Raw genomic sequence first — 16,018 nt, 5'->3', positions numbered from 1 at the left:
CTAACACCGGGACAGCTTGCCTGGGGCACCTGGTGGCAGGTGCTCAGATATACTCACAAAGGCATGCCCAGAGGGCTGGGAGCAGCTTCAAACACTTTCTGAAGCCTTGGGTTCCGGGAAGTCGTGTTGGGAGTGCCGACTGCTCTTCTGTACCCTCTGCCTCTCTGTGATTCCAGGTGGGCCGCTGTGTACCTGCTCATGACCACGATGGACACAGCCACGCAGCGGGTAAAAGAACCCCAGGCGAGGCGGTCAACGAAAGGCACAGTTAGGAAAGGGCGCAGGGCTGTGATTCCAGGGCGCCCTGCTGGGGGCAGTCTGGTGAAACACCAGCTCCTGGGTCTACCTAATTTGGACCTCAATTTTGGATCTCAAATCCATCCCAGAGACCAGCCAATGTGTTGTTGTAGCCTGATGGCTAAAAGAACTGATTCTGGAGTCACTGTGCTGAGTTTGCACTGGGAGTTTGCACCTGTCTCTTATTAACTACGCAACCTTGAGCTGGTGACTTCACCTCTCTGTATCAGTTTCCTCATTTGCAAAACTGGAATAACAGTAACACTGTGCACAGTGTGGTTGTGAGGCATTCCATGAGTTACTGCCTGGGAAGAACTCAGCTTGGTATCTGCTGAATGTGAGTGTTACTTTTTGTTATTGTTGTTGGCTCTAACCCAGGACTCTGGCGTTGGGCATTGTTATTTGTGTATCCTTATCCTCTGGAAGCCTATTGCCTTCTGAGATGAGGGTCTACACTTTTCATCTTTCGCAGAACCCAGCAGAGTGGTTGCTGAGGGAGAACCTCTACACGCTGACATTTGCGTATGTGTCCGTAAGGTGGAATTCCCAAGTAAAACAGATGGCTCCACGTCCAATCACCTACAAGTACCTAAGTCCCCCCCCACTCCAGAGCTTCCAGTCTCCTTAAATGTGACTTGACAATGAAGAAGCTTATGGATAACAGCAACACACATGTGTTCACCAAACCCTGGAAGAGTAGGATGAGGGAGTGAGCCCTGAGTGTGTTATTTATTTTACAAAGAGGAAAGTAACATAAGAGTTTGTTATACGGGATGAAAATGTAAGTATATGTACATATATTTTTAAGATGGAGCTATGCTTCGAGGTCCATATCAAAGAGAACCCCTGCAGTATTATAGGACGTGGCTGAGTCTTTCTGTTAGAGACAGAACTTCTATGTCATGGCCTTGTCTTTCCGTTAGGAACAGGGGCTGAGTCTCTTCCATTGAAGTATTTAGGAGTTATAGCTCAGGACATTTCCCCTGAAGCTGTGTTTAAGAATGTAATAATAACAATGTCTGCATTTCTTGAGGACTTTACTCTGTGCCGAGCATTTTAGAAACATATTCTCTTTAAATGCCTATAAAAACATTTGAGATGGATATCATCACTTTGCAGATGAGGAAATCGGGCTACAGAAAGGTTAAGGAACTAATCCAAAGTCACGAGAGTAGTAGGTGGCAGAGCTATGACCAAGGTCAATGGTCCTCTAAAACCCGCGTGCATCCCTGCTGCTCCACCAGAGCTGGGGCACCCTGGCCAGCAACTCACCAGTACGACCAGCCCTAGTCCCTAGTCTGAGGCCTCCAATCTTCTGGTCCAAGGTTCACAGTGATTTGAAAAATGGTTGTGTATGTCATGGTGGCCACCGTGCCAAGGAACCCTCCACAGGGAAGTCTTTGTGAGCCACGGTTAAGAACGTAGTTTCTCTGTCTTGCATGAGTTGGATGTAAGGAGCCCACTAGCATCCCTCTTGAGCCCTTCCAAGCGGCCTTCATGTCTCACATATACAGCCATGCGCTGCATAATGACATTTTGGTCAACAAGGGACTGCATACGTGATGGTGGTCCCATAAGATTAGCACCATACAGCCTAGGTGTGAAGTAGGCTAGACCGTCTAGGTTTGTATAAGTACTGTAAGGGAGGAAGAAATTTCTCTGCCCTTCTAGGTTCTTCTGGCTGGTCTAAGAGTTGAATTGATATGAGATAGATTAACAGGAGGAAAACAGACAAAAGTCTAATAGCATGTATACATGGAAGAAACTCACGAAAACTGAGTAATTCACCAAAATGTCTGAAGCCCTCACATTAAATACCATCCTCAGCTAAAGACAAAAGAAGATGTTGGGGGTGGAGAGAGTCAGGGACTTCAAAGGGAAGGAAGGCAATTCGCAGGTAGGTGAAAAAAAGCAAATGTTTGGAAAACAAGTGTTTGGCCACACAGAAATGGAAGAACACAGAGGGGAGCCCAACAAACAGGCTTTTCTAGCTTCCCCCCTGTCTACCACCTAGTTCATATGTTACGCTAAGGTGATAGCTTGCTTCCTGAGAGAGGTTTTTGTTGTTGGTGATTTTTTTTTTGGTGAGGAAGATTGTCCTAAGCTAACATCTGTGCCAATCTTCCTCTATTTTGTATGTGGGACGCTGCCACAGCATGGCTTGACAAGTGGTGTGTAGGTCCCCGCCCAGGATCTGAATCTGCAAACCCCGGGCCGCCAAAGCAGAGTGTGCGAACTTAACCACTACACCACCAGGCTGGCCCCTGAGACAAGTTTTTTAATCTGAATTCTTTTAGGCAGTTAAAGGGGAGGTAACAAGAAAAACTTTCTGAGTCTTTTGTTTCTTAAAAATAATCAGGCTACAACGATCCTCATGTTAAAGAGACACATTTTAAGGGGGCAAACTTTGTTCCCTTTCAGTACACTCTATGATGTTTGCATAATGGCGAAATCGCCTAACGATGCATTTCTCAGGACGTATCCCTATTGTTAAGTGATGCGTGACTGTCCACTAATTTCTAACGGTCCTGAACCACACAGCGGTTTGTGTTCCTTTGCCTTGTCATTCCTCCCATGACAACCTCTTTCCATTTTATCCTGCCCCTGTGTCCCTATGCTCAGAGGCACCAAGGTTACATCCTCTCTTTCCCAGCACAGATGAGGGATCTCTGAGCTGTATTTGGCCTGAAGCCATACTTTACAGTGTTCTGTCTTGTTATTCTTTTTAATGTGGATTGTTTGCTAACACATAAAAACTGGGATACTTTCCATAAAAATCTGAATATGCTCTGGCTACACTAGACTCAGGGGGCAATAATCAGTGGGAACTGAGTCGGTTGTCAATGTGATTTTCTTTCCTTTGTAAGTGACTTGGTCTTTTGGCCTGGTGACCCAGAGGATTTTTTTTTCCTATAATAGTTTTAGTAGGCTATGTCTAGGACTTGAATGTACTGTGCCAATTTTTCTAGGTATTTGGAGGGAGCTTTCTATGTATAGATTTTGGTCTTTTGTTCAAGAAAGTTTCCTTGAATTTTACTTTTAAATATTAGTTATTTTATTGTTTTGTCTTTCTTTTTCAGGGGCTGCAATTACACATATATTTTAATTTAATAAATTTAATTTAATTTATAGACATAGCAGGCAGTGGCCAACTGGAGATTGGCTTCAGTGGTCAGAAATTAGTTTTAATTGGTGGGCGCAATTATTTATATATTCATGGGAATGTCTAAAGTCCTTATGATGTACTTGCACTTATAAATCCTTAAACATTCCACCTCGCGTTGCATTCACACAGTTGAAACTGAAGACACATCCAGAAGGAGGCCTACTCTTTTTTTTTTAATTTTGTTTATTTTATTTTATTTTTTGTTTATTGCAGTAACACTGGTTTATAACATTGTATAAGTTTCAGGTGTACGTCATTATACTTCTATTTCTGCATAGATTACATCATGTTCACCACCCAAATATTAACTACAACCCATCACCACACACATGTGCCTAATTATCCCTTTCGCCCTCCTCCCTCCCCCCTTCCCCTCTGGTAACCACCGATCCAATCTCTGTCTCTATGTGTTTGTTTGTTGTTGTTATTATCTACTACTTAATGAGGGAAATCATACGGTATTTGACCTTCTCCCTCTGACTTATTTCACTTTGCATAATACCCTCAATGTCCATCCATGTTGTCACAAATGGCTGGATTTCATCGTTTCTTATGGCTGAGTAGTATTCCACTGTGTATATAGAATGGATAAAGGAGGCCTACTCTTGATCAGGGAGGACCTTGGGGGGTGCCAGGGCCTGGGAGGAGTCTCCAAGAGTCCATGGCCTGCTTCTTTGCTGTGAAGATCCAGAAATTGGATTTTATCATTCTACTCACTGATGATAAGACTTGGGAGAGATGCATTACATTTATCAAGCACAGAAGTGATCTACCAACTGGACTAACACGCTATTAACCTAACAGAGCCCTGTGTATCCAGCCAGAGAAGGGAAAGAAGTCAATTGTTCAGGGTTCTTTTCCTGGTGGAATGGCTCACTTAGGAGACCAAATGTAGTTGCTCTAAAAGTTGCTTGGAGAACACAGACGTAAGACCAAAAAAAGGAGTTCTTTATTCTTATGGGATATTCACCCCAAACTTGGATAATAATTTTTAACCAGCTATCATTTGTTGCGTACTTGCTATATACTAGGCGCATTCTTAGTCATCACCATAGCCTTTTGAGACAGCTAGTTTAGAGAAGGTAAGTAACTTGCCCAGAGTCACATAGCCATTAAGTAACAGAGATTTGAACCCAGGCAGGAATTCTTCATAGACTCATGCCTAACCACTGTACTAAATGGGGCAATTTCTGTTCTTAGAGCAGGTACCCCCTTCCCAGGGTTGTGATAAAGACACACTGATAAATTTTATTCTCCATCTGCGTCTATCCCCTTTCTTTTCATCAGTCACCCAAAGCATCATTGCTTCCCCCAAAGGGAAGTAGTCCAGCTGTCCTGCTGAACTGGCCACTGACACTTTTGCCATTCCCTCTGGGGCCGGCCGTGGGGAATTTGCCTGTTCTAATGATGCTTGGAGAATACCTGCAAGCACCAAGGGGACGGCTACGGAGGCATCCTCCTTGAGCCAGTGGAAGCCAGAGCTGTGATATCTCACTGTGCAGACCAGGAAGATGGCACTTGTGTTTTGAAAGATTCAGGGGATTTGATCGGAGTCGTAAAAGAAACTTTCCACTCCAAACAAATGGATTGAAGGTATATTTTATTATATAGAGGAGAGTAAAGGCGATAGTCCGCAAACAGACCCAAATAGGTCAAATAATACGAGGGAAAAAACACCAGCTCGATCGAAAAGGGAAACACTCAAATCGACTGAGATAGCAGCAGATTCGAATAGATCATATGATAAGAGGGAAAAACATCGGATGGATCGGAAAGGGAAGCACTCAAATCGACTGAAGGGAAATGACACAAATCAACCGAAAAGAGAAACACCAGGTTGACCAAAAAGAAAACACATCAGATCGGTTACTCACAACATCCATGCCCCACTGCCGGGGAAAGTCCTTTCAATTGACACTGCTGGGCGGGAATTCCATCATCAGAGGTCCTGGGCAAGGCGTCCCCTCCACAGGTGAGACTCTCATTAGGCCTCAGTTTCCAGCAGTTTATGTAGCATCAGTAATTTCCAGAGTAAGCAGTTACAGAGTTTATAGAGTAAGTATTCAGTGTTCCCATGCACAAATGGTTATCAGTGGCATACATGCACTGAGCCTCCTGGTTATTGTCCCAACCCGGCACAGATTGCCAGTCTGCCCCAAGCTATGATGCCCAAAGAACCTTGAAATGTTACAAATTGCAACTCTCTCTGTGGGAGAGATGCCAGTTCCCAGGAGAAAGGCCAGTTCCTACCACACGGAAAGCAGCTTTATATTTCTTTGTGTGCTGGTGGCTGTAAGTCAATGGAATGGCCAAACATGGCTGTACTCATGTCAAGACAACTTGTCAACATACGAAGGATATTCAGGGCCTCAGTCCCGATGGACAGCCACAAAACACCTGTAAAATGTAGGGATGAGAGAGACGCTGGGCATTTAGAATTCAGAAGTACTACAATGTTTGATTTAGTTCACTTCTAAAACAAAAAATAAAAACCAAACACCACTGGGTGAAAACCACAGATACCTCTGCTGAATCTTGGAAAACTGGCAATAAAAGGGGGCTCCCTAGAGCTTGAAAGAGCAGTTTGCAAAGATTGTCCTTAGCTGGGATGGAAAAAACTAAGCAAAACTGTGATGTGGGGACGTGAGAGAAACTAGGAGTCTCCAATCCCCAGTTCAAAAGTTGACGTGTTGTTTTGATTCCACTAGAAGACATTATCTTTGTCTTTTTAAAGAAGAAGATGCACAAACTTAAGCAGGGGGCAGAGGAGTCTGAGAGTTTGAGAGCCCTGGCTAGAGATACCAAAGCTTCATTTGTTTCTGTGTGAGCCAATTATTTACTCTCTGGACGGGATCCTGCCTGCGGCTTCAAGGAACAGTGCTGGATGTGGAAGGGAATGGATAGAGGGCACAGGAAGGGAAACTAATATTTGTAGAAGTCTTCCTATAAGGTAAGTTAGGTGCTGGGGACACAGCAATGAATGAAACGGATGTGATCCATGCCTCACAAAACCTATATTCTGGCCTGGAAAACAGATACTAAGAACGCAATTACAAATTTGATGAGAGTTGTAGAAAAGAAAAAGGCAGTGATGTTCCAGAGCTCATCTCTTCCCAGCTCTGCATTCACTTGGCATCGACAGCTTGAAATTGGCTGTGGTGGGAGTATTTACACTACGGGAAGTGGCAAACGCTACCAGTCAGGGCTTCCCCTCACCCCTGCAAAGTTAGTTAACATTTTCCAGCACCGCTGACTACAGGGCACATGAAGAGAACCAGTGGTTCTAGCTTTTGAGCTTGACTTCAAGGAAAAACCATAAATAACCCTCTCATCTTTTCCCCCACCCCAACAAAAACAATAAAAATTGTCCAAATTGTGAGGAGAGCTGGTGGACAGAACATGAGTGAGATGGTGACTTTGTTCTTCAGCTGGTGTCATACTCTGGAAAATGCCACAATCTCACCTAGAAGATAGAGAGACTGTACTGATCAGTAGGGTTGACCTTGACAATCAGGGGGAGACGGTGTTTCTAGCCCCTTAAGTGTATCTCAGGTCATTGTGAACAGGGATTGGGGAGTGAGACAGGCGGCTTTATCATTATTGTTCACAGACATCTGGTGCCTCTCCCGGGGGGAGCATGATACAGTCCCGCCCTCCTGGACCCAGGCCTGGCCGTATGACTTTCTCTGGCCAGTGAATTGGGAGTGGACGGGAGGGGGTCACTTTTGGTCAGAAGCTTTAAGAGCCAATGTCCACAACTGTCTACCCAGTTCTTATTCTCTTGCCTCTGTGATCATAGGAGCACATGTCCAGATGGAATCTCCATCAGCCTGCATCCCTGAATGGCTAAGTGAGGAGACATTCCTTGCTGACCTGAAAAGTACATACAGAATGAGCTAGAAATGGATTTTTTGGTTTAAGCCACTGGGATTTGGGGATTGTTTGTTATTGCAGCATAACCTAGCCTATCTGGACTGACTGTGAGCCTTAGACCAGTGGTTCTTAGTTTCTAGAACAGCATCCATTATGATATGTCTCAAATAATTTGTTTCTGGTTGGAGGGAAAGTAACAAAGTTTGTAATGATTTTTTTAAATGAATTAGAGCAGATTCAGAACTATATCTGTTACTTGCATTCCATCATGCCTTCTGGAGTGTGAATGGAAAAGGAGGAGTTAGTGTGTGTGCACCAGGTACTGGGCAAAACCCACCCCCAGACTCATTTTGTGCTCCTGTGGGGTGTTTAGCCTGTGAGTATCTCTGTCACATTGCACACATTGGCTGGAAGAGCTTGTGTTGTTGCCTTACATGTGTAGTTCCCTTGAAAGAGCTAAGTCCGTGAATATCCACTTGGTGTATGAATGCAATCAAATTCTGATTTGGGTGTGCCAGATGGAGGATTGAGACCATAGCAATTCACCCTCTGGGGTCCTGTCCCAGGTGGGAGGTGGCCCCAGTCTCTCTCCATTAGCACTTCAGCCGCAAATAGAATCACAGACTGCAGCGTGGGAGGGAGGGCCTGGGAAATCACCTGGTTCTTCCCTGCACGGTTTAGACAAGTGGGTCTAAACAAGACAGCGCAGGTAGAGGCATTAGCACTCAGCATTAGCACTCAGGCCAGCAGAGGCCCAGCCCAGTGTGGTCCCACCACATCACTGATTTAATGCCAATCCAGTGGACAGTAGAGAAGGTGCCAGGGGAAGCGAGGATGCCCTCAGGAGCAGACAGGGAGCTGCTCCCAGTCTGGGCTGGTAGGAGCTAAAACAGAGTAAGATGCAAAAGCTAGGGGGCATAGATCACTGACTCTTCAAACGAATGGCTTTCTTATCTCTAAAATCGATTCAAAAGTCCCCACATTAGCCTTGCTTTGCAGGTTAAATGAGATAATAGATAGGAAAGCTTCTCTCACAGTTAATATGCACTTAAACCTTATTGGAATAAAATGAGTTCTATTGGGGCCTTTTTGCATATGGTTAGCATGAATCATTATTTATTCCTAGACTGTAAGTACCCCAAAGGCAAAGATCACCATCATCTAACTTTTCTGGAAGTTCTTGGGGACAGAAGTAAGTTTGGGGTAAGTTAGACCTCAGAAAATATTTTTCTTTTATAGAAGAGAAAATTTCAGGTAACTTTCCTATTCAAGAACTTACAACGGCTCCCTGTTTCCTGCAGCAAGTCTGCATTCCTCTGCTTTTATGTCCTCCCTTCATCAACCTGACCTCCTGACACAGAGCCCACGCTTTTGCTTCCATAGCACAAGCCAGCATTCACCTGCCCCCCCCCCCGCAGGCTCTCGTGGGAAGGACCACGTGTATGAGCAGGTGCAGGCTGTTGGCGGTACAGGCCTAAAGGCCATAAACCTTCAGATTTGCGTGCTTGTGCCCCTTAAACTCCAAGTGCCCTTGGGCCTCATTCCTTCGCGCTTCTGCACTGCTGCTGCTGGGCTACAGGAAGAACAGTGACAAAGTCTGGGGTTATGATACAGCCACGTGGTTGAGCTGCTCTGCTGGGACGCTTTCTGACTTGAATATGCATCAGGGATTCATCTATCACATAACCGTCCACAACAAGTGGCCCTAAGGAGGGTGTTTACACAGCCTGGGGCTGAGGGCAGCAGCATCAGGACCCATCTGCTCATCTCTAGCCGCAGTGGCCTCTACAGCATTTTAATTAAGTCAACTTTGGGTTGATGCAATTGGACGTTTTTCCTGGTTGATTCTCTGATTTGGGCACCAGTGGCGGTATTATGGTCACAGCAGCAAAAATGCATCTGAGTCCCCCCAGTTCTACCAGGGAGGTCCCCATAACATTGGAGAAGTCTCCACACTCACCCCCTGCCCTCTCGCAGAGCACATTGGGGCAGGCGCGGCACTTTTTTCACACTGTCTCATCAGATCCTCACAACCCGTGAGTCAGGCCTGCAGCGAGAACAGCAGATGGACATCATGGACACAATGTGACATTTAAATCCAAAAGGCCTGGCTTCTGTGCCTGGTTCTGCCACAGTCAGTAATCATAGGAGGTTTCTTGACCATTCAGCCTCGCTTTCTTCATCTGCAAAATGGGTATAATAAAAGTCCTCTGATGAGAAAGTTGTGAAAGTATTTTGTGAACTGCCTTACAACTTTTTGTGTGTTTAATTATTGATAAAGGCAAGTAGAAATCTCCATATTTCACGGATTTGGAGGCCAACCTCGAGCGGGCTGGTAAAGTCAGGAATTGAAACTGGGTTTTCCCATCTGAGACCCAGGACATTCCTCTACGTCACCACCTGCTGTCTTTGTACCTAGTGCACAGAGGACCAAGGATCTGTCTTGTCTTCTGAAGGGGGCTGCCTTTCACAGGAATAAAGAGGAGGCCAGGTACAGAGCCAGGGGCAGGGCGAAGAGCAGGTGGAGGCCAGCCAAGGAGATTAAGAGAACTCACAACAGCTTAGAAGGGTGAGAGTCGCCTGGGCCAAAAGAGTCGGACCACAGTGATCTCTTGATTAATATGAATCCTCAAAAATGGTGTTCCTTTTGAATAAGGCCAGGGGGATTAAAAGGAGAAATCTTTATAAATCCCGTGAAGCCAGAGAGGCGGGTGTTACATAGCTCAACTGCGCTTTGCCAGCCAAGTGCTGTAGCAAGCCACCCAGGGAACAGCGTCCAGGCCCTTGGCGCTTGACTCTGGCATCCCCCATCTGCTGTTCCCCCCAACCCCCACCCCTAAGGGGGCGCACCTCTGTCCTTGAACTTTTTGAGTTTAGCAGAACAGCATAGACTTGGAAAGCAACACCTTTTGTTGACTAATCGATTCACCTTAGGAAAAGTACATTTCGTCTAAGCGCTGCCTCAACCTGGACTTTTCATTTCCAATCTTCATCTCAGAGTGTGGAATCAGAGGTGCCGTCTCCCTGTAGAGGAATTTGAGGCATCAGGAAGAAAGTGCAGAGCTATTTGAGGTGACTTGGGTAGAGGATGTCCTGAAATAGCATTGCAGGTAAGGGCTCCCTGGGAGGGTCAACTTTTAGGGGGACGGAGACCAAGCTGATTCAGAAGGGAAATATCCAGTGAAGCCTTGGGGGCAGCAAAGCTGGGGGCGGTTGGACACCCTGAGGTTCCTTTCCTGGGCTTGTTCAGGGCCCAGGAGCATCCTCCCCAGCCTGGAGTCCTTACTCCTTAGCTCCCCTCACCCTTCTGACCCTTCCCATACGCCTCCACTGTAATTCTTTCCTTTCTTATGCTCTAAGTCTCCCAGGCACTTGTGATAAGTTAGACTAAATAGCACACGTGTGTGTGGAGTCATCTCCAAATGGGGGCCCCAGGCCATATTCTGCTGCAGACATGCTTTCATGGGCCTATGCAATGTTTTCAAGATACTTTAAAATTGGGAAATTTCACATGGAAATCCAGATATCTTACTTCCTCTGAAAAATCAGAGGATCTGACAACATTGAGCTCACAAGCCCACATGACCATAAAGCTGAGCTGAGCAAGGGGCTGCCCCCTCTAGCTGGGGATGAGATTTCGAGGTCATTGGCGTTCTGGCTAGCCCTGCATCATTGGCTTTTGTTATCACCTACCGAAGGCATTTGTGATCTCTGATGTATACCTTTTGTTTTATTCCCTTATATGTTTGGTATTATTTTAGTTATTGTCTCACAAAAATTTAATTCTAAACCGTTCGCTTTAGGAGCATCTTGCAACTCATGAAGGTGATAACGTTTCTCTGAGGGAAAAGGGAGTTCTGGGGAAAATGTCCCCCTTTCCTCCTTCTTAATAAAGAGATGACAATATTTGGAAACCCTGGTTTCCTGGATGACCTTCTTATATTAGGAAATATATAAGAATGTGAACAGAGGTTATTCAGATTGATGGACACAAACTTGTTCATTGATAATTAGAAGATAATTGCCCTCCGGTTAATTTTGGGTATTGTGGGGTAACAGGGAAAGTCTGGGCTAAGAGGTAAGAAATTTGAGTTCCATGTTGACCTCTACCAGTATCTAGCTGTACCATCACCAGTGGGTACTTCTGCCTCTAGAACTCAGTTTTCCCATCTGTAAAATGACTCTGTTGTTCTAGGTCAGCCTTTTCCAAAGAATGTTCCACCAAACACTAGTCTCACGGAGTATTAATCCTTATTGTACACAGACATTTTATTCTATGGTCAACTGATTTTGAGAAACAGTGGGAAATGTGATAGTAAACAGCTTTCCTTATTGTGGGACTTCTCAGAGGTTTTAATATGCTAATGTGCATTGTAAATTTCCAAGAAGAAAATGAAATATGCAACATTTTCCAAATTTGTTTGACTATCAAAATTCTTCATATTTAATTTTACAAAGAGTATCTCAAAAAGTATCTCTGTGGAGTAATCTTTGAGAAAACACAGCAAGGTACCTGTTAAATTCTCTTTCTGTCTTGACATCAAGAGTATAAGATGTGCATAAATCAGAAAGTGATCAAGAAATACATTCGTTATTTCTACTTGGCTTTGTCCATGAGTCATTGAGAATATCAACCCTCCTTAGAATTCAGCGTGTGTTCCTGACAATATATGACAAACCTTTCAGTGGTGTGATCCATGAGAATGTGGTGTGTGTGTGTATGTGTGTGTGTGTGTGTGTGTGTGTGTGTGTGTGTGTAGTGTGTTGGCAACAGTGCCAAGGGGACCCCTGGTCTCTAGAAGAAGGAGCCTGAAAGATCCTTACACAGCCCTTTAACTGTGCTTTTGGCCTCTGTTTTAGGTTGAAAAGGCCCCCTCCTTCCACCTGGGCAAGAATTTTTTATCAGAAAGCCTGGGGACAATTTATAACATCTACCTGCGTAGTGTTTAAAAGTGAGGCACAGGCTGTCTGCATAGACAGCTTGCAGCTGTTCTGGTCTTCCCTGAATCTTGTGGCTTTGATATCACTTAAAAGATGAGATCTCCAGTTCACCCTTTCCTCAAGCCCAGCCCGAGCAGAGCCCTTTCTCGTGTCCCCTAGTCACTGGGGACACAGCTCGCATCCACCTAATTTTTGAACTCTTGTCCTCAAGTTCAGGTTCTACTATGGCCCCACCTCCCCCAACATTACACAGGGTAACACTTCTAATTTTCTCCAATTAGGCTTTTTCTTTCTAGGAAACATTGTCTTGCTCAGTTTCTTGTCCTGGAGTGACTGTGACTTTGTGTTTCAGGTGACATTGAAGAGCCATGTGAGTTAAGTTCTTCTGTAACGGGGTTTCCTCTTCTCCCCTGCCTTGTGTTCTGATGCAAATACCTGGGCTGTCTTGCCTTCTGCAGACCTTTGCTCACTTCCCTTCTGCCTGTCTGGAATGTCCTCGGCCCTAATCTCCATCTATTAAAATCACACTCCTGCTTTGAGGCCTGACACAGTGGCCACCTCCTTTACACAGCCTTCACCATGCCCAGAGTTGTATATATAAAATGAAATAAAATAACTTCTTCCTCCTTTCCATTCCCATATCGTATGTGTCTTTGTTATAACCATTATCATATTTTTCCTTGTTTTAATTTTATCTCGGTTCTCACTACTCACCTTTGTATCCCCTCACTCGCCTAGCCCTTTGCATGACATGGAAATGGTTGTTAGTGAATTCATTCCACACTGCTCTGAGTCCCCTCTTTTTGGAGGGCTTTGTTGTACCCTGTGTCATGCTTCTTTGACTTTGGTGTGTGTTGTAATCACCAGGGGCACTTATTAGAAATACGGATAACATCAGATAGAAAAAAGAGTTGAGGGGAATAAAAAACTAGTCCTATGAGGATGGGAAAAGAAAAGGCAATTAGAAACTCTAGGAAAAGCAAAAAGCTATATAAGAAATTTAACGTAATGATAGCACCCTCCTTGATTCGCTGATGAACAATATTTATATAGTCTAAGTAAATTATTGGCTTACTGATTCGAATAAAACAGCAACATAACTATATTAGGAAGAGGGCAGAGCAGATGTGGGATGTCGTATGTGAGAGATGTGTTGTTATCTATTATGATGAAGTCAATAGATAATGTCTAACATGAAGACATACCAACAGCAGCATATTTTTTGGAAACATGGAGGCAAACACCAGAAGAAATAACTGAGTTAAAAGTGGTTTCCCCTGAAGGGTAGGATTAGGTTATGGAGCAGGAAGTGGCAGGGGAATGTTATAAGCCTTTCAAAATGATTTGATTTCTTATCTATGTGTAAATATTACCTTGGTTGAATATTAAAAAAAAAAAAAGGAATATAGACTTCTAGACCCCATCCTAGACCTACTGAATGAGAGTCTCTAGGGCTGGGCACCCGAATTTTTACAAATTCCCCAGGTGATTGTGATGCACACCAACATTTGATAATTAGCGTGATGTTTATACGTAGCTATGAAAACAGAGGTAGGCAGTCCTCAGATGATTTGGAAAGGGAGTGGAAGTTCCCAAGCAATTTGTACACTGCTATGTGACCATATTTTCCAAACCAAAATCTGAGACTGTCTTGGGGACCCTCTAAGATGCAGGATCATGAGCCTGCTGTGTCTGTCCGTGAGGGTAGAGAGCGGACTTATAGGAAGATAGCTGCACTCCCTAGAGAGGAGGAGTGGGGAAGCCCCTCCAGTAGCCTTAGCTCTAGGTACTTCCGCAGCGTCTGCACCACCCTTAAAGCAAAGGCCACAGGCACTGACCTGGACACGCGGGAGGGCGAGGCTCAGCACTGCCCCTCTGTGGCCACCACTGGGGCAGGGATGGGGAGAGCAGGCAGTGTCTCAGAGGGTTTCTTCTTCTTGGCTTTTACTTAGACCTCAGGAGTGAACAACTAGTGCTACGAGTATGGGAAAAGAAAAGGCAATTAGAAACTCCAGGAAAAGTAAAAAGCTGTACAAGAAATTTAATGTAATAAGCCTGAGTCAGGAGAGAAATAGGGATGAGTGGGGGAGTCCTCTCCTTTCCACCATGCTTTCCCAGGAGGAAAGGAATCCTGGCCCTGAGCAAGGGCTTGGGTTTGCAGGAGTCCAATTCCTTCCTCCTCAGTTCCTTATGAGGTAAAAACACACTTTTCTGAAATATGTGCTTCAAATCCTAACCCTTCCCTTCCCTTTTCTCTCTCCTCTTCCTTCTCCATTCCCCTCACAACCACCCTGCCAAACCCACGGAAGTTCAAAGGATGTTGACGAATTGGGGCTGAGTATCGTGGTGGGAAAGGGAACGGGCTTACCAGCTATGCGACTTGCTCTCTGAGCCTCAGTTTCCTCATTTGTGAGCTGGGGGAACAGGATCTACTTTGCAGGGTTATTTTAAGGATTGGCTGAGATAAAGGTCTAACTTGTTAAAGGTTTTACTTCTGGTAAGTGCTCCTAAAGGGGGTTCCCTTGCCCCTGGTGGTGATAAACGTCTGTTTTCTAAGAGAACCATCCCATGACCTCTTAAAAGTGCAAGGATGATGGGCTGGCCCAGAGGCTTAGGGGTTAAGTTCACACACTCTGCTTTGGTGGCTCGGGGTTCACGGGTTCGGATCCTAGGTGCAGACCTACACACCACTCATCAAGCCATGCTGTGGTGGTGTCCCATATACAAAGTAGAGGAAGATTGGCAACAGATGTTAGCTCATGGCCAATCTTCCTCACCAAAAAAAAAAAAAAAGGGGCAGGGATGCAGTTTAGAGTTGGGTGGGGCCACTTCTGGTTCTCCAGGGACTGGGTGACACTAGCAAATGGTAAAAGCTAATATTTAATAAACCAGGCTCTGTTGCAAGTGCCTTATGTGAACTCAGTCATTTAATCTTTATAATAACTCTAGGAAACAAGTCCTGCTATGGTTGCTATTTTATAGACGAGAAAACTGAGGCTCCAACAGGGGAAGAGACTTGCTCAAGGAGACACAAGCAGTCAGTGGCAGAGCTTGGACTCAAGCCCAGGCAGCCGGGCTCCAGAGCTCCTGCTCATGGCCGCTGTCCTGCATCTGTCACCCCCAGAGCCTGCAGCCGTGCTCACCTGTGCTGCTGAGGCTCTGCTGGCAGGACTGCCTGAGCCCCAGGGGTAACCTGCACCGGATGAACTTGTCGTCCCCCTTCTCCCAGATGGACAGGACAGCCTGCTCCTGCTGTCCCTCCTGCCACCCCCAGTGCTGCCCCTGCTGAAGTGAATGCAGAACAGCCCTCCTGGTGGTCCTGGTGCGGCGGCTTTGCCACTCTCCGGTCCCCTCACACCCGCTGCCGCCTGGCCCTATCTGCCGCTGAATGAGGTGTGCGGCGGCGGGTTGAGCATCGCCGCAGCCCAGCCTCGTTATGGAAACCCCCCCACCCCAGCTCTGCCATCTGGCATCCTTACAGTCTCCTCTCACATCCCCCGCGAACCTGGGTGCACTCCAATGTGTGGCGTCCATGTGAGTGCCTGTGGCCTGAGGAGGCCGCATGAGAAAGGACAGAGCTGGGACTTGTTCTCTCAACAGTGTCTGCCCGTCAGTCCTCCTCAGGATGTAGATGTGCAGGAAGGTGTTTTGTTTTTTTTTTAAATTGTGATGAAATATATATAATAGAAAATTTATCATCTTAACCATTTTTAAGTGCACAGTTAAGTACATTCACATTGT

The 16,018-nt window shown here is 45.5% G+C and overlaps 1 protein-coding gene across 1 annotated transcript; it reads right to left on the bottom strand.

The window, feature by feature from the left end:
* On the bottom strand, positions 1-15,743 carry GSG1L2 (GSG1 like 2). The gene is given in 11 exon segments (XM_058559447.1): positions 1-170; positions 173-250; positions 1,571-1,681; positions 4,886-4,957; positions 5,789-5,860; positions 6,880-6,904; positions 8,737-8,810; positions 15,421-15,528; positions 15,531-15,593; positions 15,596-15,618; positions 15,730-15,743. Coding segments are annotated over 11 exon segments (810 nt in total).
* Positions 15,744-16,018: the final 275 nt, after the last annotated feature.

This window comes from Diceros bicornis, chromosome 18 (assembly GCF_020826845.1).
Source record: "Diceros bicornis minor isolate mBicDic1 chromosome 18, mDicBic1.mat.cur, whole genome shotgun sequence".
NCBI classification, from domain to species: domain Eukaryota; kingdom Metazoa; phylum Chordata; class Mammalia; order Perissodactyla; family Rhinocerotidae; genus Diceros; species Diceros bicornis.
Note: the sequence above shows the minus strand (reverse complement) of the source record. Positions and strands in the feature narration are given on the sequence as shown.